Source organism: Pseudophryne corroboree, chromosome 9 (genome assembly GCF_028390025.1).
Source record: "Pseudophryne corroboree isolate aPseCor3 chromosome 9, aPseCor3.hap2, whole genome shotgun sequence".
Lineage (NCBI taxonomy): Eukaryota > Metazoa > Chordata > Amphibia > Anura > Myobatrachidae > Pseudophryne > Pseudophryne corroboree.
The window spans coordinates 19,930,375-19,953,395 of NC_086452.1; the positions used below are offsets into that span (position 1 = coordinate 19,930,375).

Here is a 23,021-nt window from a genome sequence, read left to right on the forward strand (position 1 = left end):
ACCTTGTCTGGATGGGCGCAGTTTCCAACCCTCCTTCTTTATCAGGGAGAGTCCCAACTTTTAATATCATTTGCAATTTCTTTTCTACCTCCTCATGTTTAAATTGAGCAACTGCACGATATCGTTCATTCCGTATACAAACCGCACATTCAACCTGTGGTTAATCCAAGCACAATGTAGGCATTAATAAATGACGTTTCCCCTTTAATAGTCGGGTGTTTCACAATATTCTCCTTAGTAAATTCGCACAGTCGGCATGTTACCTGTACACTTGGCAGCTACACGTGTTTGCAACTGTGAAAAATTGTTGTATTACAACCTCATTAATAAATGAAAGAAACATTAACAGGGTGATAAGAAAGAGAAATCATCGATAACAAAGGGATCAGGGCTCCGTCTTTCCACAGGTGAACCGCAGACCTGCTTTGCTGTTAATCTCTTATGACAGATCTTTCAGTAGCTGCCGGCTGTGCGCTAACAGACGTGTCTGCGGGGCTGAATGGTGTGACCTCTCAGCTCATCCTTTACCCACAGAGACCAATCTGTCTGTTCAGCAACGTTACACACCGCGCAGAGCAAGAGCAGCTCAGGAACTATACACTGTACATAACAGCATAGATTGGTTCCAGGGCTAAACATGTTTACAATTTAAAAAAAGGCTCTCAGCATGTCATGTGCTGGGAGAGAGAGGAGGAGGAGGATGTCACAGTGAAAGCAGAGCTCAGAAGGGAAAAACAAAGCCTCTCTGCTCACTACATCTTGAGTCATGTGACTAGCGTTGACATGGATGTTGCATAACATTGTGAAAAAATAAGATTTTACATACCGGTAAATCTATTTCTCGTAGTCCGTAGAGGATGCTGGGACTCCGTAAGGACCATGGGGAATAGACGGGCTCCGCAGGAGATAGGGCACTTTAAGAAAGCTTTGGATTCTGGTTGTGCACTGGCTCCTCCCTCTATGCCCCTCCTCCAGACCCCAGTTAGGGAAACTGTGCCCAGAGGAGATGGACAGTACGAGGAAGGATTTTTGTAAATCTAAGGGCGAGATTCATACCAGCCCACACCAATCACACCGTATAACTTAAGATAAACTTACCCAGTTAACAGTATGAACAACAACATAGTCACGTATCACCGAAAACTATAACATAACCCTTATGTAAGCAATAACTATATACAAGTCATGCAGAAGAAATCCGCACTTGGGACGGGCGCCCAGCATCCTCTACGGACTACGAGAAATAGATTTACCGGTAAGTAAAATCTTATTTTCTCTAATGTCCTTGAGGATGCTGGGACTCCGTAAGGACCATGGGGATTATACCAAAGCTCCCAAACGGGCGGGAGAGTGCGGATGACTCTGCAGCACCGATTGAGCAAACAGGAGGTCCTCCTCAGCCAGGGTATCAAACTTATAGAACTTTGCAAAGGTGTTTGTCCCCGAACAAGTAACTGTAATACTGAGACCCCTCGGGCAGCCGCCCAAGAAGAGCCCACTTTCCTAGTGGAGTGGGCCTTAACCGATTTCGGTAACGGCAATCCTGCCGTAGAATGCGCCTGCTGAATCGTGTTACAGATCCAGCGAGCAATAGTCTGCTTCGAAGCAGGGGCGCCAACCTTGTTGGCCGCATACAGAACAAACAAAGCTTCAGTCTTCCTGATCCGAGCCGTTCTGGTCACATAAATCTTCAAAGCCCTGACTACATCCAGGGACTCGGAATCCTCCAAGTCCCTTGTAGCCACAGGCACGACAATAGGTTGGTTCACATGAAAGGATGAGACCACTTTTGGCAGAAAGTGAGGACGAGTCCTCAACCCTATCCACGTGAAAAACCAAGTATGGGCTTTTATGCGAGAAAGCCGCCAATTCTGAAACACATCTCGCCGAAGCTAACGCCAACAACATGACCACTTTCCACGTGAGGTATTTAACTCCACAGTTTTAAGTGGTTCAAACCAAGGTGACTTGAGGAAACGTAACAACACGTTAAGCTTCCAAGGCGCCACCGGAGACACAAAGGGAGGCTGAATATGCAGCACCCCCTTCACAAAAGTCTGTACCTCAGGAAGAGAGGCTAATTCTCTTTGAAAGAAAATGGATAAGGCCGAAATCTGGACCTTTATGGACCCTAATTTTAGGCCCAAGGTCACTCCTGTTTGAAGGAAGTGAAGTAGACGGCCCAAATGGAACTCCTCCGTAGGAGCAGCTCTGGCCTCACACCAAGAAACATATTTCCGCCATATACGGTGATAATGTTTCAACCTTGATCAGGGTAGGAATGACTTCCTCCGGAATTCCTTTTTCCGCTAGGATCCGGCGTTCAACCACCATGCCGTCAAACGCAGCCGCGGTAAGTCTTGCAACAGACAGGGCCCCTGCTGCAGCAGGTCCCTCCTTAGAGGAAGAGGCCACGGATCTTCTGTGAGCAACTCTTGCAGTTACGGATACCAAGACCTCCGTGGCCAATCTGGAACAATGAGGATTGTTCTGACCCTGCTTATTCTTACAATTCTCAACACCTTGGGTATGAGAGGAAGAGGAGGAAACACATAGACTGATCTGAACACCCAAGGTGTCACCAGAGCGTCTACTGCTACCGCCTGAGGGTCCCTTGACCTGGCGCAATACCGCTTTAGCTTTTTGTTGAGACGGGACGCCATCATGTCTATTTGAGGCAGGCCCCACCGATCCGCGATCTGTGCAAAGACTTCTTGATGAAGTCCCCACTCCCCCGGATGCAGGTCGTGCCTGCTGAGGAAGTCCGCCTGCCAGTTGTCCACCCCCGGGATGAATACTGCTGACAGCGCGCTTACATGACCTTCCACCCAGCGTAGAATCCTGGTCGCTTCTGCCATGGCCACTCTGCTCCTTGTTCCGCCTTGGCGGTTTATATGAGCCACTGCCGTGACATTGTCTGACTGAATCAGAATCGGTCTTCTCCGAAGTAAGTTCTCCGCTTGACGCAGGGCGTTGTATATGGCCCTCAACTCCAGGACGTTGATGTGGAGACAAGTCTCCAGGCTTGACCAGAGACCTTGGAAATTTCTTCCCAGTGCCACTGCTCCACAGCCTCGGAGGCTTGCGTCCGTGGTCACCAGGACCCAGTCCTGAATGCCGAACCTGCGACCCTCTAGAAGGTGAGCACTGTTCAGCCACCACAGGAGAGATACCCTGGTCCTGGGATACAGGGTGATCCTTTGATGCATTGGTAAATGGGACCCGGACCACTTGTCCAAGAGGTCCCATTGAAAAGTCCGCGCATGGAATCTGCCAAAAGGGATAGCCTTGCAGGAAGCCACCATCTTCCCCAGGACCCGCGTGCACTGATGCACTGAAACCTTCTTTGGTTTCAATAGGTTCCTGACCATGGTCATGAGTTCCTGAACCTTTTCGATCGGAAGAAAAACCTTTTTCTGGTCTGTGTCTAGGATCAGGCCCAGAAAGGTCAGACGCGTTGTAGGAACTAGCTGGGACTTCGGTATATTGAGAATCCAGCCGTGTAGCTGCAACGTCTTCATGGACAGAGACACGCTGTCCAGCAACTTCTCCCGGGGTCTCGCCTTTATTAGGAGATCATCCAAGTATGGGATAATTGTGACCCCCTGCCTGCGCAGGAGCACCATCATTTCCGCCATTACCTTGGTGAAAACCCTCGGGGCCGTGGAAAGCCCAAACGGCAACGTCTGAAATTGGTAGTGACAGTCCTGCACTGCAAATCTCAGGAACGCCTGATGGGGGGGGAATATTGGAACATGAAGGTATGCATCCTTTATGTCCAGGGACACCATCCAATCCCACCCCCTCCAGGCTGGCGATGACTGCCCGGAGTGATTCCATTTTGAACTTGAACCTTTTCAAGTACAAGTTCAGAGATTTCAGGTTTAAAATGGGCCTGACCGAACCGTCCGGTTTCGGGACCACAAACAAGGTTGAATAATATCCCTCTCCCTGCTGGAGATGAGGAACTGTGACAATCACCTGTTGAACATACAATTTTTGGATTGCTGTCAACTCTGACTCCCTCTCTGACGGGGAAGTCGGCAGAGCCGATTTGAAAAACCGCCGAGGAGGCAAGTCTTCGAATTCTAGCCTGTATCCCTGAGCAACAATCTCTACTGCCCAGGGATCCACCTGCGATTGAACCCAGACGTGGCTGAAAAACCGAAGACGAGCCCCCACCAGATCTGCCTCCCCCCGGGAAGCCCCAGCGTCATGCGGTGGACTTTGCAGACGCAGGGGAGGACTTCTGCTCTTGGGAACTAGCTGTGTGCAGCTTCTTTCCCCTGCCTTTTCCTCTGGTAACAAAGGACGATCCCCGCACCTTCTTGTTTTTATTGGAACGAAAGGACTGCATTTGATAATGAGGTGCCTTCTTTGTATGCTGCGGGGGGACATAAGGTAAGAAATTCGACTTACCAGCCGTAGCCGTAGAGACAAGGTCCGAAAGGCCGTCTCCAAACAACTCCTCCCCCTTGTACGGCAAGGACTCCATGTGCCGCTTAGAATCGGCATCTCCCGTCCACTGCCGGGTCCACAAGAGCCGCCTAGCAGAAATAGACATAGCATTTATTCTGGAGCTTAATAAACAAATGTCTCTCTGAGCATCTCTCATATACAAGGCAGCATCTCTGATATGCTCTATGGTCATTTGAATGGCATCCCTATCTAAGATGTCAATTTCCGTAGATAAGGAATCTGCCCATGCCACAACCGCACTACAAACCCAGGCCGACGCCATAGCCGGTCTAGCAATAGTACCGTAGTGAGTGTAAATGTGCTTCAAGGTAATTTCCTGCCTGCGATCAGCCGGTTCCTTGAGGGAAGCCGTATCCTGAGAAGGCAGTGCCACCTTTTTGGACAAGCGTGTCAGCGCCTTGTCCACTTTTGGTGAAGATTCCCAGCGTATCCTATCAGTTTGTGGAAAAGGATACGCCATAAGAATCCTTTTGGGAACTTGTGGTCTCCTATCCGGAGATTCCCAAGCCTTTTATTACAATTCACTTAATTCAAATGATGATGGAAAAGTGACTTCAGGCTTTTTCTCTTTATACATGTGTACCCTCGTGTCAGGGACAGGGCGTTCCTCAGTAATATGCAAAACCTCTTTAATGGCCATAATCATGTACCGAATACCTTTTGCCACCTTCAGCTGTAATTTTGCATTCATAGTCGACACTAGAGTCAGAATCTGTGTCGTATCTGCGTCATCGATCTGGGATATGGTGCGCTTCTGAGACCCCGATGGGCCTGGCGCCCCAGGGACAGGTATGGACTGGCTACCTGACTGATCCCTAGCTTCTGCCTTGTCTAACCTTTTATGCAATAGATTGACATTTGCATTCAAGACATTCAGCATATCCACCCATTCCGGTGTCGGCGTTGCCGACGGCGACCTGACATTCAAACACTCCCCCTCCACAGTAAGCGAGCCTTCCTCGTCAAACATGTCGACACACGCGTACCGACACACTTCACACACACAGGGAACCCCTTTTCTGAAGACAGTATCCCTGTCAAGGCCCTTTGGAGAGACAGAGAGAGAGTATGCCAGCACACACCCCAGCGCAATAACCCTGGAGACCAACACAAAAAAAATTTCCCCAGCAGCGCTGTGAAATGTGTAAACAGCCAATTATGTGCCCCCCCCCCCCCCCTCTCTTTTAAGCACCCTTTCACCGTGTGTAAGCAGGGGAGAGTCCGGGGAGCTTCCTCTCAGCAGTGCTGTGGAGAGAAAATGGCGCTGGTGAGTGCTGAGGGAAAAGCCCCGCCCCCTCTGCGGCGGGCTTCTGTCCCGCTCAAACTTAGTAAAATATGGCGGGGGATCTTTTATATACATGTACAGAGCCCACCTGTACATGTATATAGTCTTTTTGCCATGCAGAGGTTTATATTGCTGCCTAGGGCGCCCCCCCCCCCCCCCCTGCGCCCTGCACCCTTACAGTGACCGGAGTATGTGAGGTGTATGGGAGCAATGATGCACAGCTGCAGTGCTGTGCGTTACCTCAGTGAAGCTGAAGGCTTCTGCCGCCTGACGACTTCTGTCTTCTGTACTTCTAGCTCTGTGAGGAGAACGGCGGCGCGGCTCCGGGGGTGGACGCCCAGTAAGAACCTGCGTTCACCCCCTCTGGAGCTAATGGTGTCCAGTAGCCGAGGAAGCAGAGCCTATCTTTGACAAGAAGGTCTGCTCCTCTCTCCTCAGTCCCACGATGCAGGGAGCCTGTTGCCAGCAGTGCTCCCTGTGAAAAAGTAGTAAAAAGTAGAGAAAAAAATCCAAACAAAAATGCTTCTAGGCAGAGAACTCTGGAGAGCTCTCTGCAGTGCACCCATCTTGCTCTGGGCACAGTGTAAAACTGGGGTCTGGAGGAGGGGCATAGAGGGAGGGGCCAGTGCACACCCAGAGTCCAAAGCTTTCTTAAAGTGCCCTATCTCCTGCGGAGCAGTCTATTCCCCATGGTCCTTACGGAGTCCCAGCATCCTCAAGGACGTTAGAGAAAACTGCATAATTACTACTCCTTACTAACATTCTGAAGAAACAAACTGAGGAAAAAGGGTAATTAATCATCTATATTAAATTAACACCCCTCGTTAGTTTTACGGGACTGTAGTATCAGACAAGTGCAGGCAAATATTGCAACACAAACATTATTACTGTACATTTGTGAGGTTAATAGTCGTAGCAACAGGGATCCTGATTTTTCTGACCCTTTTTCTATAAAAAGAAAACACTGTCTCCAATTTGCTAACGACTGGTAATATTCTGACACATATTTACTCTGATAAGCTTATTGTATGCACAGTCCTATGAATGACACAATGTTTAATAGTCACTATATATGTTATCTCACTATTCCAAACGCACCCAGTCAGTGACCACCTACCTCACAAAGTGCAAGTAGATGTTATAATGCCTCCTAACAGATAATGCTGATGTGTGTCATGTGTTTATCTAAGAAATTCTACTATGGAAAAACAACGATAGTCATGTGACATTAGTACCCCGTGTCAGTGATGTCATGTGATTGGAACACAGAGATATACAGTATATTGCAGCGGAAGACGCCGAGGCCTGGTTTACCTTTATAAAAGCAATTCCAGCGCCATTGTCCGTGATGGTCAGCCCCAACGCATCGTCTGACTTTAATACCTCCACTTCTTTCTTTGTACCTTTCACATGAGCGAAGATGAAATCTTCCAGGCCAATCTGCCCTCCCAGGAGTTTGTCCATGTCGATTTTGTGGGTATTCAAAGTGCAAAACAGGATCTGCAAGGAGCAAGGAGAAGCAATCAGTGATCAGAAGCTGCGGCATTCCATCCCTATGTCATCCTAATTCTCTATGTCATCCCTATGGCATCCCTATGGCATCCCTACGTAATCCCTATGTCATCCCTATGCCTTACACTGTAATTAGCAATAAAGCCAGAAAATGCAGGATTAAACACAGACCGTTTTTATGCCCCCAAATGCAGTTTAAATCCTCTGCAAAATGCACCTGAACTACCGGGAAGCGTCTCCGATTCCTGCTGCCTCCAAATTCCCCCCAAATTAATGTGGAAAGGACGGCGTCTGCCCGACTTTAGTATTCAGGCTATTTAGTAAATGCAGGAGATATATGAGAGATGTCTCCTGTGATAACCAAACCAGAGCAGGATACCGCAGACCATATTTCTGGCGACGGGGACTGCGGTCTGAAGCTTGTCGCAGCGTGGCACCCTTATGTAACGCCATCTGTACATGACATTATCCATTGTTACGGTGTTGCACAGAGAGGGATGTGTAACCCCATTGGCCGCACAGGCGCATTAGGCCAGCCAGGTCCGCACCGGGAGTAATGTGATAGATAACATTAGCCATCAAGTTACTTATCAGCCTTCATTGGTCCGGGATGGGACCTTTTCGGAGGCCGCATCCTGGCCTGTTAGCCATGTGAAAACAGTACCGAAAATACATTCTAAACTGCATCGATATGTGGCGATAGGGAATGCTAACTTTCAGGGGGTTCCACAGCCCCTGACTTTACCCACTGGGGAACCTAATCCCAAGCAGTTTATGTCCCATATATCCATCACTTTGCAAGTGCTCGGGGGCAGTGGTGCAGGAAGCAAGTCACCCAGGAACCAACTTAACTTAGTGGCTGGCACCACTCAGAACCCAAGGCATTCATGTACTCTATAAGTGCCTGGCTTTTTACTGACCCTTGCTAGCGATAACATGTTATCTCCTGGCCAAAGGTGTGTTTTACGATGTGTTTGTGTTACATGCCGATGAACATTCTCTACTGCACCAAAGAAATCAATTATGGTAACTATTAAAAACAACAATACAGAAGTTCTCTCAGTTATTTGTTCTACAGCCGCCCGTTTATATGTAACCAGTTACCCTTCCAATATAGCAAAAACACACAAAACTTTGCACCCCCCATAGTACTACACACAGGGGGTCATTCCGAGTTGTTCGCTCGTTATTTTTTTCTCGCAACGGAGCGATTAGTCACTAATGCGCATGCGCAATGTCCGCAGTGCGACTGCGCCAAGTAAATTTGCTATGCAGTTAGATATTTTACTCACGGCATTACGAGGTTTTTTCTTCGTTCTGGTGATCGTAGTGTGATTGACAGGAAGTGGGTGTTTCTGGGTGGAAACAGGCCATTTTATGGGTGTGTGTGAAAAAACGCTACCGTTTCTGGGAAAAACGCGGGAGTGGCTGGAGAAACGGAGGAGTGTCTGGCCGAACGCTGGGAGTGTTTGTGACGTCAAACCAGGAACTAAACTGACTGAACTGATCGCAGTTGCCGAGTAAGTCTGGAGCTACTCAGAAACTGCTAAGAAGTGTCTATTCGCAATTCTGCTAATCTTTCGTTCGCAATTTTGATAAGCTAAGATTCACTCCCAGTAGGCGGAGGCTTAGCGTGTGCAAAGCTGCTAAAAGCAGCTTGCGAGCGAACAACTCGGAATGACCCCCACAGCCCGTACTAATGGGATTTATAACGAAATGACACAATAATGGGGCGCAGATCAGGGAGCTGAAAGATGAAGCACATGACCACGCTGAACGGTGGGGGGGGGGTCATTAAAATATGGCAACTAGACAATCTCTAGCGGGTACTTATTAGGCTAGGTCTCCATCTAAAGGGGACATTGGGGCAGATGTACTAAGCCTGGAGAAGTGATAAAGCAGTGATAAGTGGAAGGTGATAACGCACCAACCAATCAGCTCCGAACTGTCATTTTTCAAACACATGATGATTGGCTGGTGCGTTATCACCTTGTACTTATCACTGCTTTATCACTTCTCCAGGCTTAGTACATCTGCCTCATTGTGTCTGATTCATAGTTGTACACAAATGCATTCACAACTGCGATCCCGTAGACAGATCCAAGATGCAGAGAGGAGCAGCCGCCTGGAAAAGGTAAAACCACAACGTTCCGATCATCGGGAGCCCAATGTATCGGTTATTGAGGTTGTGGAGAAGTCGATATTTAAAAAGTGTAAAAAAAAAAAAAAAAAAAATTATACATGGTCGAGTCACATTATTATGACCACCTCCCACATTTGACGTTGGCAGCGCGTAGCCCATGTACGTCACATGACGTGCGCTGGCTTGGTGGGTATATAAGGTGTGTGGGTATATACGTGAGTGTACATGGCCAATAAAGTCGATTCTGATTCTGATAGGCGTCTGCACACATATCACTCGTTGCTGTTATGGGTAAAAGAGGCGATTTATCCGAGTAGCAAAAAGGGATGATTATCGGCTTTCAGGGTGGTGGTATCTCTGACACAGCGCAGTGTGTGACCTGTCCGCGTGCTGCTGCGGTGAAGGTGTATCGTGACTGGACAAATGGCACCATTGCGAATAACCGACGTGGAAACTGCGGAGCGCCACGCACCATTGATGTGAGAGGTGAACGTCAGCTATGAAGGTGCGTGAGGGCCGCCCGACATGCTACAGTGTAGCAGCTCACCGTCACAATGAACCTCGGGGCTACCAGACATGTGTCTAATGTGACAGTTTAGGCCGTCTAGCTGCTGTCCGCGCTGCACACGGCGGTCACTCTGGCTATTAGCTGGTGCTCATAATAATGTGACTCCAACGTGTATAAATTAGTGTTGGATATGTTTTAAGTAGATATTCTTAACCTATTTCAATCATTAAAAAAAGTCAATTTCTGAGCGTTTTTTGGAAAAAATATTAGCCAGTTAAGCGGAACATTAACTCGTCTGCCGAACCGTGTACCAAATTCTTACTGAGCATTCCCAGAGGACACCATTATGTTATACCAAGCGCTAGCGCTCCTGTGCACTGACGGTAATGTCAAAATCAAAGAGAATGCAAAGAGAATGCTTGTCAGCCTGCAAGAAGACACTTCAGGGCCGAGCTCCACAATAAAACTGGGGAAAGCTCAGCAAGGAGGCTCCAGCCTCCAGGACCCGCTCTGATCTCAGAAGACTGAACTTGGGCATGCTTATCACAGGCCCTCACACAGCTCACGGGATGGAAACTCCTCCGAGGAGGATCGTAATAAAATAAGTCTTACAATAGTTGACAATCAAAAGAATTGCAGCCCTGGCCTCTATCAAGTTGTATAGTAATAGATGGGAAAGAGAAGGAGATGCAAGAGCCCAGACTATTATCTTGAGACATGTCAGCTTAAATCTCCACACTCACAAGTAGATAGGTTAGAATCATCTTTACGATAGGCTTAGTTTTCGACAAGAAAATATTTGAATATCGTCCTTGTATTAATGTTGGAAAAATGAACGTGTCCCACCAAAAACAGTGCGGACTTTAAAAAAAGACATGTTCTTAGAATCAAAGTATTTTACACATTCTAACACTGAGCTCTATGATATACAGTATACACAGAGCCGTGACACAATCTGGGCAGTGTTTACTTTGGGTTAGAACATTGGGGGTCATTCTGAGATGATCGTAGCTGTGCTAAATTTAGCACAGCTACGATCATTCGCACTGACATGCGGGGGGCGCCCAGCACAGCGGCGATGCCTTTGCACTTCAAGAGTAGCTCCCGACCAGCGCAGCTTTACCGTGCTGGGCGGGAGCTACTCGTCACTCCCCGGCGCACAGCGGCTGCGTATGACATCACGCAGCCGCTGCGGGCCGCTCCCCGCATGGTCCGACCATGCCTGCGTTGGCCGGACCGCGCCCACAAAACAGCGGTCCACTCCCTACCGCCCAGCGACCGCCTCTGCCTGTCAAGCAGGCCGAGGCGATCGCAGCCCAGCTACGGTCTTCGGCTGTCTGGCATGCGCCGGCACATGCGAAGTAGGTACCCGTTTGCTCGGCTGTGATAAAAAGCAGCGAGCGAACGGGTCAGAATGACCCCCATAGACACAAGGAAAATATATGTACAGCCTTGGCCAGTGGTTCCCAAACACAGCCCTCAGGGCTCCCCAACGGTCCAGGTTTTAAGGATATCCATATAATCGTACTGGTAACAGTGCAGCACATGATAAGCGCCTCGACTATACAGGTGTGATTAAGCCTTTAAGGTAGCTATCTCACCTGCACAACGATATGTTTCATACTGTAGTCAGAGCCTCAGTACCAAGGTATGTAAGTAACATTGATCAACAATTATTTTATTGCCAATCATATTAGAGCGATTTTGGGGTAACTGAGATACACGGAGGAGAGACAAGAAAAACACAATAGATATAGATTCACTCAACTGCCAGTGGCTGATAGCTCATATACGGAGGGGTAATATCCATATATTAATAGCAGAAGGATGACTTTTCTGAGAGGTTTATTTCTATGATGCCGTTGTCTGAGTAAGGCACATTATATACCAAATAAAGGCTCCGTAGCAGTGCAGAATGATATTGGCGTTGTGATTGGTTACTGTTTCAGAGTTATGTGGAAAAACATCCACCAGCCAATTACAATGTATCACCACTGAGCTCTTTGAAAATGTGACAGTTGGTGAACTCTGCCTGTGCACCTGCAGAGTGACTTGGAACATGTGACCTGCTGGGTGGTCTGGAAACTGTGACAGTTATGTGCAGCCAACCACTAAGCAAGGATACTACAGGGTATCAACTCCTAGGGGGTTGAAAAGGGGTAAAATGTTCTGCCCAGCAAACCTTTGCCCGGTTGAAAACTGGAACATCAGATAGTTCTAGAATGATAGCGGAGTGTGCACCTACAATATTCACGTTTCACCATCTAGAATGTTCTGGTGAATACCTATATGAACCTGTTGTGGCTATGTTCCCTACTAATTAATTGGGGGTATCTCATATCTCAAAAACTAGAGCCAATCTGAGAAAACTACTTTCATTTTTTAATTCAGCAAACCCAAAATATCCTGAATTTGTTCAAATATCCTTGGCAACAGAACAACATTTTTTCTGGTTGGGCTCCAAGGTTCCAAGCTAGACAGCCTATTGTTTGTGCAGAAACATGTAGCTTCATGAAAGCTGGAGAGAGAGGCTGGTTACCTGGGTCAAAGTATACAGTATACAGCCTCCTGTCTCTCTGTTCCCATCACCCGGAGGAGAGTAGTTGGTTACCCCACTCCACATTACATTATTTTAGGGTGTAAGAAAAGTCCTAAGTATACGTATAAAGATGCACGGTATATACATACAGTACAAGCACTCTTTTTTGTTTTTCATTTGTTAAGTATTTAGGAAATCCTTCTTCAAAAACCCCCCAGCTAGGGCTGTAATATCTACAGCGAACTCTGCATGGGCGTGGATCATTAGATCGACAGTTTTTAGGTCGACAATCACTAGGTCGACAGGGTTGGAAGGTCGATAGGGTTTCTAGGTCGACATGTGCTAGGTCGACAAGTCAAAAGGTCGACATGAGGTTTTTGTGTTTTTTTGGTGTCGTTTTCTTCGTAGAGTGACCGGGAACCCCAATTAGTGCACCGTGTCCCCTCGCACTTCGGGCAAGGTGCCTCGCTGCGCTACCGCTTCGCTCGGCACAGATTACCGTTCCAATCGTAGTCCACGTGAATCGTTAAGTATGAAAAAGTTAAAAAAATTAAAAAAAATTAAAAACTCATGTCGATCTTTTGACCTGTTGACCGAGCACATGTCGACCTAGAAACCCTGTCGAGCTTCCAACCCTGTCGACCTAGTGACTGTCGACCTATAGTGGTCGACCTAAACATTGTCGACCTAGACAGTGTCGATCTTCCGACCGGATCCCCTCTGCAGACAGGTTAGAGGAAATCACAAAAAATATTATAGAAATAAATCTTTCCCTTACTCATAAAGGGGGTCATTCCGACCCGTTCGCACGCAGCGGTTTATCGCTGCGGTGCGAATGGGTGCGGAATGCGCATGCACGGCGGGCATGCGCATTGCCCTGTCGCCGGGTTACATTGCGACTTACAAAGGAAGCGGTCGCAGAGCCGACCGCAAAGAAGACTGACAGGAAGAAGGCGTTCCAGGGTGGATCCGGACCGTTTGGAGCCGTTTTCAGGGAGTGGTGAGTATAACGCAGGCGTGTCCAGAAGAACGGAGGGCGGATGTCTGACGTCAAAGCCGGCTCCAGCATCGCAGAGATCGTCGCACAGGGTAAGTAGGTATAGGGCTGGCCTTGTTCTGCTAGAAATTTTTTTAGCTTAGCAGGGCTGCACAGGCGATCGCAGCCCTGCAAAGCTACAATACACTCCCCCATAGGCGTGGACTAGATGATCGCAGCAGCAGCAAAAAGTTGCTGGCTGCGATCGACTCGGAATGACCACCATAGTAACGTTACTCTGGCGATACTTTCCCGCGGCTCCTTTTCTTTGTCTCCCCACAGTGGGAGCTGTTGGGGGGGTATGTCCCACTGCTTGTCGGACAGGTTATAGAATTATTATATAGACGTTTGCAAATGATTAGAATTGAATAAAAACAAAGGGGGTATCCAATTACCCATGTGTAATTGTATCGCCGGAGGCTATCCTATTAGCATAATCCGCCATAAGCGGCTGCGGGAGCCGCAATAACACATTCCCATGTGGTATCGCACCATAACAGGTCTGTTTTCAGCCAGTGAAAACGGACCCTAGTTGGATTCCTCGGTAATGAATTAATTGTGATATCCGTCCGTTTTCACCCATTGAAAACGAACCGGATGTAATTGGATACCCCCCATGATGAGAACATAACCTGGGATTAACTTTCAGCTCAGAAGAAAGGAAGTGATACTCTGCAGAAGCCGGTACATACAGACAGGGAACAGAGACTGAGATCTGTGCCCAGCATACAGACCAGGTGCAGTGATACTATGCATTCATACAGACCAGGTGCAGTGATACTATGCATTCATACAGACCAGGTGCAGTGATACTATGCATTCATACAGACCAGGTGCAGTGATACTATGCATTCATACAGACCAGGTGCAGTGATACTATGCATTCATACAGACCAGGTGCAGTGATACTATGCATTCATACAGACCAGGTGCAGTGATACTATGCATTCATACAGACCAGGTGCAGTGATACTATGCATTCATACAGACCAGGTGCAGTGATACTATGCATTCATACAGACCAGGTGCAGTGATACTATGCATTCATACAGACCAGGTGCAGTGATACTATGCATTCATACAGACCAGGTGCAGTGATACTATGCATTCATACAGACCAGGTGCAGTGATACTATGCATTCATACAGACCAGGTGCAGTGATACTATGCATTCATACAGACCAGGTGCAGTGATACTATGCATTCATACAGACCAGGTGCAGTGATACTATGCATTCATATAGACCAGGTGCAGTGATACTATGCATTCATACAGACCAGGTGCAGTGATACTATGCATTCATACAGACCAGGTGCAGTGATACTATGCATTCATACAGACCAGGTGCAGTGATACTATGCATTCATACAGACCAGGTGCAGTGATACTATGCATTCATACAGACCAGGTGCAGTGATACTATGCATTCATACAGACCAGGTGCAGTGATACTATGCATTCATACAGACCAGGTGCAGTGATACTATGCATTCATACAGACCAGGTGCAGTGATACTATGCATTCATACAGACCAGGTGCAGTGATACTATGCATTCATGGGTTATTATGCTGGACTCCCATTGTCTGCTGTGGCTGCCTCCATGGTGATTTCCATAAACCTAATCTCATCGCTGGAAGAAAACAAACACAACGAGCGCTATGAGGCAGGCAGGAGAACGCAGCAAGAATCACATAAGGATATGTGCAGCGTATTATGGCCCAGGAGAAATAGGCCACAAAGGGGCAATAAGGCAAAGCGTCAAAACCATGATGCCCTGCAGGGCAGGGAGGCAAATGTAACAGGTGTGGACAGATTCAGGGGGTGCATCCTATTGTAACCTGCAGTGGTGATTACACATGTCCAGGTTCTGTGTGCTACATGAAAAACAGGCAATAGTCTAATTATTCTCATTATTATTAGGATTACCATACTATCCCTTTAAAGCGGGACACTCATGGATTACCCAGGTTCTTAGCTGATTAAAACCAGGTGACATGCAGAAGCCAGCCAGCCCCAGAACCTGCGTAATTCATGAGTGTCCCGGTTTATGTTAATCCTAATTATTATTATCGTCATCATCATCTAATGAGTATCTATTATCATAATCTAGATGCGTGTAAATAAAGGCATCACTCCCCGCCCCCTTTTCAATGCCCAGCTGCAATATTGGATTTGTTCCTAATCAGGATCTTGTGTATTTGATAAGAACGGGGAACTTTTGCGATACCCTTTGTTACAAAACAGTTTTTACAAAAAAAGTATGAAGGATCACACCCATGCCTATAGAGTGTAAGCTTGCGAGCAGGGCCCTCCTGCCTCTATGTCTGGGACCACACCCATGCCTATAGACTGTAAGCTTGTGAGCGGGGCCCTCCTGCCTCTATGTCTGGGACCACACCCATGCCTATAGACTGTAAGCTTGTGAGCAGGGCCCTCCTGCCTCTATGTCTGGGACCACACTCATGCCTATAGAGTGCAAGCTTGTGAGCGGGGCCCTCCTGCCTCCATGTCTGGGACCACACCCATGCCTATAGACTGTAAGCTTGTGAGCAGGGCCCTCCTGCCTCTATGTCTGGGACCACACCCATGCCTATAGAGTGTAAGCTTGTGAGCAGGGCCCTCCTGCCTCTATGTCTGGGACCACACCCATGCCTATAGAGTGTAAGCTTTCGAGCAGGGCCCTCCTACCTCTATGTCTGTCTGTTATTACCCAGTGTTGTTTTGTCACTGTTGTTTCCAATTGTATAGCACAACGGAACTTGCAGCGCTCTATAAGAAACTGTTATTATTAATAATAATAATGATGCCTGCCCCCTGTGCTACAGTGGTCCCTGTCTGATAAAATGCCTGCACAATCTGTCACTTCCCTTATGTTTGTCTACAATGTCAGTGGCAAATAAAATCGGGGAATAAAAAGTATATATAAACAAAAACAAAACAAAAATTTTCATTCAGAGCCCAACAATGACAGAGCAGCATTATCTGCAGCGGCAACTGTGTTACACTGAGCTGGAAGACAGCAGCAACATTGCAGCCACAAAGTATAAACAGCAGCTGTGACTTCCCGCAGGGCGCCGCAGGCTTCTACAGGTAGACACGAGGAACTGGAATCAGTTCAGGTCACACTTGGGATTTCAGGGGTTGCCAATTCTTCAGATATTTGTATATAAAATATTTGTGCAACTCCACACTGCTGCGTATTCAATATGTTTGGAATAAGTTTATTAAACTTCAACTATAGTCGTGGCTGTAAGACAGGAAAGAGACGACAGGGGCGCAGTCATTCGCCCCGATTACAATCCCTAGTATATTACATCTATTTAAACAGATTCTATAGATCTATGACCATCCCTGGTGATGTGGGACAATGCCGGCTGCTGGTGACATATAAGGGGGTGTAAATGATTTCAGGTTGTTCTATTACTTGTGGTAAAAGTTACTAAGCTCCTTGTACAACTGGAAGCCTGAACAGTTGAATGAAGCTTAGAATGGCGGTATTTAGCCGATGGCTGGGCACCTGCAATACTCTATAGTACACGGAATATTTGTTATACAATAGCCCTGTGGCCGCATTCTTCTCCCCTTCCCGGACATGCACTTATAATTATTTATTATGAGTCGTTCTCTTGGATTCCCATATTGACAAAGAAGGCGTGTAATGTTTCACAACTACATGTAATTCAGAACGGAGTCTCACACGGAGAGCTGACAAGCTGCCAGTACCAGTACTTCCTTGTGCCACCTGGCATCTCACCAAACTCTCCGAGCTGTGCGGGCAGAATGTGAGATCAGCATTAGTTACTGTGCCCGGCTGGGGATGATGAGAGGTGTAGTGCCCGGCTGGGGATGATGAGAGGTGTAGTGCCCGGCTGGGGATGATGAGAGGTGTAGTGTCCGGCTGGGGATGATGAGAGGTGTAGTGCCCGGCTGGGGATGATGAGAGGTGTAGTGTCTGGCTGGGGATGATGAGAGGTGTAGTGTCTGCCTGGGGATGATGAGAGGTGTAGTGCCTGGCTGGGGATGATGCGAGGTGTAGTGCCGGGCTGGGGATGATGAGAGGTGTAGTGCCCGGCTGGGGATGATGAGAGGTGTAGTGCCTGGCTGGGGATGATGAGAGGTGTAGTGCCCGGCTGAGGATGATGAGAGGTGTAGTGTCTGGCTGGGGATGATGATAGGTGTAGTGCCCGGCTGGGGATGATGAGAGGTGTAGTGCCCGGCTGGGGATGATGAGAGGTGTAGTGTCTGGCTGGGGATGATGATAGGTGTAGTGTCTGGCTGGGGATGATGAGAGGTGTAGTGTCTGGCTGGGGATGATGAGAGGTGCAGTGCCCGGCTGGGGATGATGAGAGGTGCAGTGCCCGGCTGGGGATGATGAGAGGTGTAGTGCCTGGCTGGGGATGATGAGAGGTGTAGTGCCTGGCTGGGGATGATGAGAGGTGTAGTGCCTGGCTGGGGATGATGAGAGGTGTAGTGCCTGGCAGGGGATGATGATAGGTGTAGTGCCTGGCAGGGGATGATGAGAGGTGTAGTGCCCGGCTGGGGATGATGAGAGGTGTAGTGCCCGGCTGGGGATGATGAGAGGTGTAGTGCCTGGCTGGGGATGATGAGAGGTGTAGTGCCTGGCTGGGGATGATGAGAGGCGTAGTGTCTGGCCGGGGATGATGAGAGGTGTAGTGTCTGGCTGGGGATGATGAGAGGTGTAGTGCCTGGCTGGGGATGATGAGAGGCGTAGTGTCTGGCTGGGGATGATGAGAGGTGTAGTGCCCGGCTGGGAATGATGAGAGGTGTAGTGTCTGGCTGGGAATGATGAGAGGTGTAGTGTCTGGCTGGGAATGATGAGAGGTGTAGTGCCCGGCTGGGGATGATGAGAGGTGTAGTGCCTGGCTGGGGATGATGAGAGGCGTAGTGTCTGGCTGGGGATGATGAGAGGTGTAGTGCCCACCTGGGATGATACTAAATAAAGTGAGGGGCTGCTCGCTGAGGACTTCACCCCATTTGTACTAGTACTTTGAAGAAAGGGGATTTAAAAATGTTTTAAAGTCCTTTAAATATATTCTGCAACTCAGTTTTCTTCTATATGACGCTACTAAAGAACATTCCCTTCTGGTTTGTCTACATAATTATGCCTCAAGCTCGGGTCACACCGCCAATTGTATCTTCTTGTAAACCACGCTCTGCAATTTACAGGGAGTGCCGCACCGAACAGCGAATTCTCTGCAACTTCCCGGCTGCTTTTGTCAAAATCGGTTATTTAACCAAGAGAATAGAATTAAGCTCTACATGCGTAACTTTATTACCGGAGGAACTATGGGGGTCATTCCGAGTTGTTCGCTCGTTATTTTTTTCGCTACGGAGCGATTAGTCACAAACTGCGCATGCAGCGCGCATGCAGTGCGCCTGCGCCAAGTAAATTAGTACAAAAGTTTGGTATTTTACTCACGGCCTAACAAAGTTTTTTCATCGTTCTGCTGATCGTAGTGTGATTGACAGGAAGTGGGTGTTTCTGGGCGGAAACTGGCCGTTTTCTGGGAGCGTGCGGAAAAACGCAGGCGTTTCAGGGAAAAACGTGGGAGTGTCTGGAGAAATGGCGGAGTGGCTGGGTGAACGCTGGGCGTGTGTGTGACGTCAAACCAGGAACGAATCTGACTGAACTGATCGCTATTTGTGAGTAGGTCTGGAGCTACTCAGAAACTGCTAAGAAATTTCTATTCGCAATTCTGCTAATCTTTCGTTCTCAATTCTGCTAAGCTAAGATACACTCCCAGAGGGCGGCGGCTTAGCGTGTGCAATGCTGCTAAAATCAGCTAGCGAGCGAACAACTCGGAATCACCCCCTATGTCCACAAGTGGGTGACAGCTGACTATGCAAATGCCACCCTAATCATTTGGACAGCCTGGCATACAACCCGATATGCAGCCAGTGCGTCGCAGCACCCACAACGAGAACCACAGATGTAGCAGGACGAGCTATCAGCTGCAAGCAAAGAACATGATGTACTCAGCCAAGCCTTTCTCTAGAAAACTTGCATGTCCGCACAGGCCGATATATCAAACTATGTCTATTGCACTGTATGCCCAGAAGTGCTGACACAAAACTAACACACATCACCAGTCACACACTGTGCACTTTGTGTCCCATCATGCAGACTTAGGGGGTCATTCCGAGTTGATCGCTCGCTAGCTACTTTTTGCAGCTGTGCAAAGGCATAGTCGCCGCCCACGGGGGAGTGTATTTTCGCTTTGCAAGTGTGCGAACGCCTGTGCAGCCGAGCGCTGCAAAAACATTTTGTTCAGTTTCTGAGTTGCTCAAAACTTACTCAGCTGCTGCGATCACTTCAGTCTTTTTTGTCCCGGAATTGACGTCAGGCACCCGCCCTGCAAACGCTTGGACACGCCTGCGTTTTTCCAAACACTCCCAGAAAACGGTCAGTTGCCACCCACAAACGCCTTCTTCCTATCAATCTCCTTGCGATCGGCTGTGCGAATGGAATCTTCGTTAAATCCACCGCTCAGCAATGATCCGCTTTGTACCTGTACGACGCGCCTGTGCATTGTGGTGCATGCGCAGTAGTGACCTGATCGCTGTACTGCGGCAGCGAGCGATCAACTCAGAATGACCCCCTCAAAGCGGCACACAACGCCGATGTTGCGATTTTTGCTACTGCGCAAAATCCCTGAAACTTCCTATGATGAATGCGTCACATAGCGTGAACGCATAAAAGTGTCACAAACACTTCGCGTTCACACTGATGACATCTTTCTTACCATGAAAGCAGCACTGCATTTCAGCGTATGGTCGTGCCCACAGGGGAAGGATGCATAGCACATTTTTGCTTGGTTCCCAAACTTTTGGAATCACGACAAAAAATATATTCTTGGCACCCCTAGACCAAAAATTTCTTACTGAGAAATTCAGAAATAGAAATATTAAATGAAGTAAATTGTGTTTATAGGTCATCCTTAGTGTCAGTTATGTGGTGAGGGTCAGGATTCACTTCTGCTTATTATTATTATTCTTTATTTAGATGGCGCCACAAGGGATCCGCAGCGCCCATTACAGAGTACATAAACAAATGAGCAAAACAGCACTTACAGGGGTCATTCCGAGTTGTTCGCTCGCTAGCAGTTTTTAGCAGCCGTGCAAACGCTAAGCCGCCGCCCACTGGGAGTGTATTTTATCTTAGCAGAAGTGCAAACGAAAGGGTCACAAAGCGGCTACAAAATATTTTTGTGCAGTTTTAGAGTAGCTCCATACCTACGCAGCGCTTGCGATCACTTCAGACTGTTCAGTTCCTGTTTTGACGTCACGAACACGCCCTGCGTTCGCCCAGCCATGCCTGCGTTTTTCCTGGCACGCCTGCGTTTTTCCGAACACTCCCTGAAAACGGTCAGTTGACACCCAGAAACGCCCTCTTCCTGTCAATCACTCTGCGGCCAGCAGTGCGACTGAAAAGCTTCGCTAGACCCTGTGTGGAACTACATCGGCCGTAGTGAAAATACGTCACGCGTGCGCATTGCGCCGCATACGCATGCGCAGAAGTGCTGTTTTTTTGCATCATCACTGCACAGCAAACATTTTCAGCTAGCGATCAACTCGGAATGACCACCACAGTTCAAGACAATATAGGACAAGTACGGAAAGCCAGGGGTCAGGTGCCATCAGACGGAGTATGGAGTATAAGATAGTGTAGCCGTAAGCACTGGTTTTGTCCATTACATTAGCCATAAATAATCAGAATTGGTCCCGGGCCACCCCTGCAAGTGCCCCGAGGTTTGGGAAGCACTGGGTTAATCCCATTAATAAAATCACATACTTCTGTCTATCTTTCCTGATAGCTCTTGTAAGGTGTTACAAGCGATAACAGTGATCCAATAAGATTAGAATATAATGGATTGTGTGTTTGCAGAGTATATCTGGGCTAAAGGAATTTACAAGCTATAAACATTTGCGGAACCATAATGTCCAATAACCCTTCCCATAGGGACATCACATTATCCGGTATTCTCCCCACTCGGTGACCTCTGAACTACTGTAAAGAGCAGGATTCCTGTTCCCAGCTCGGGTCCTTACACCCCCCCCCCCCCCTGTGCGCCTAGGGAGTGCAGTGGGACAGACGGGACGCTGGTCGGATAAAGCAGAAGCAGATGTCACAGTAAAGGACACGTAGACTATCATGCAGCACTCAAGCATTCCCTGGTTTACATGCTGACAGCATAGTAGTGTATTGTGCAGCAATATGGGTAACTTACCCTGTAGTCATATAGGCCCTGATTCCGAGTCGATCGCTCGCTACGTATTTTTGCAGCGCAGCGATTATGGCAGAACGGGGCTAATCTGCGCATGCGTATGCACCGCAATGCGCATGCGCGTCGTACATCTACAAACAGCTTTGTGGTTTTGCACAGGTTCTAGCGACGCTTTCAGTCGCACTGGTGGACGCAAGGAGATTGACAGGAAGTGGGAGTTTCTGGGTGGCAACTATCCGTTTTCTGGGAGTGTTTGGAAAAACGCAGGCGTGGCTGGGCGTTTGCTGGGCGGGCTTCTGACGTCAATTCCGGGACCTTTGTCGCAGCAATCATCGCACAAATAAGTAACTACAGGGCTGGTCTTGTTCTGCACAAAATGTGTTTGCGGCCGCGCGGCTGCACAAGCGTTCGCACTCCTGCAAAGTGAAAATACACTCCCCCGTGGGCGGCGACTATGCATTTGCACAGCTAGCAGGCTATCAACTCGGAATCAGGGCCATTGTTCTTGAATATAGAGCATTGTTATACCGGAGAGATGTATAATCCGCTGTATCGCAATGTTACAACGCGCAGATGTTGCACAGTCACATAGGTTATTATTCCTGTGAAAGTTGGCAAATTACCTTTTTCACAAATGTGCCTTACTTATACCTACCCCAGAGTAAAGCCGGAATAAAACGTGTGCGTTATTCTGAGGACCACAGCCCGCGTAACTACTCTCAGAAAGCCCCCTACCAGTTTACATGAAGCCATGGACTTTGTTACATTAATAGGCTCCGTCCTTATCAGTATTGGCTTTGACCACACAATGGGCCTGAGTATGAGTCAGACGCTGACGCGGCAGCGCCTATTGCTGCAGTCGTGCGTAAACCCACTGATTCCACATAAATTGCCAAATTAATGGTTTTTCCCCACGCGTGAACCCCCGAATGTGCCATTTTATTACGGGGATTCACAAGCAAGGTAATCCCCGCTAACTGAATTGTCCCGGCCCGTTGGAACAATGGCCCTCATTCCGAGTTGTTCGCTCGCAAGCTGTTTTAGCAGCTTTGCACACGCTAAGCCGCCGCCTACTGGGAGTGAATCTTAGCATCTTAAAATTGCGAACGAAAGATTCTCAAAATTGCGATTACACACTTCTTAGCAGTTTCTGAGTAGCTCCAGACTTACTCGGCAACTGCGATCAGTTCACTGCTTGTCGTTCCTGGTTTGACGTCACAAACACACCCAGCGTTCGCCCAGACACTCCTCCATTTCTCCAGACACTCCC

At 48.1% G+C, this 23,021-nt stretch overlaps 1 protein-coding gene across 1 annotated transcript in view; it reads right to left on the bottom strand.

The window, feature by feature from the left end:
- The window catches only part of GIPC2 (GIPC PDZ domain containing family member 2), a 142,501-nt gene that overhangs the window by 106,031 nt on the left and 13,449 nt on the right, over positions 1-23,021 (bottom strand). Inside the window, exon 2 of the mRNA XM_063939011.1 lies at positions 7,079-7,264. Coding sequence (XP_063795081.1) covers positions 7,079-7,264 — 186 coding nt within the window. The remainder of the gene's footprint in view (positions 1-7,078; positions 7,265-23,021) is intronic.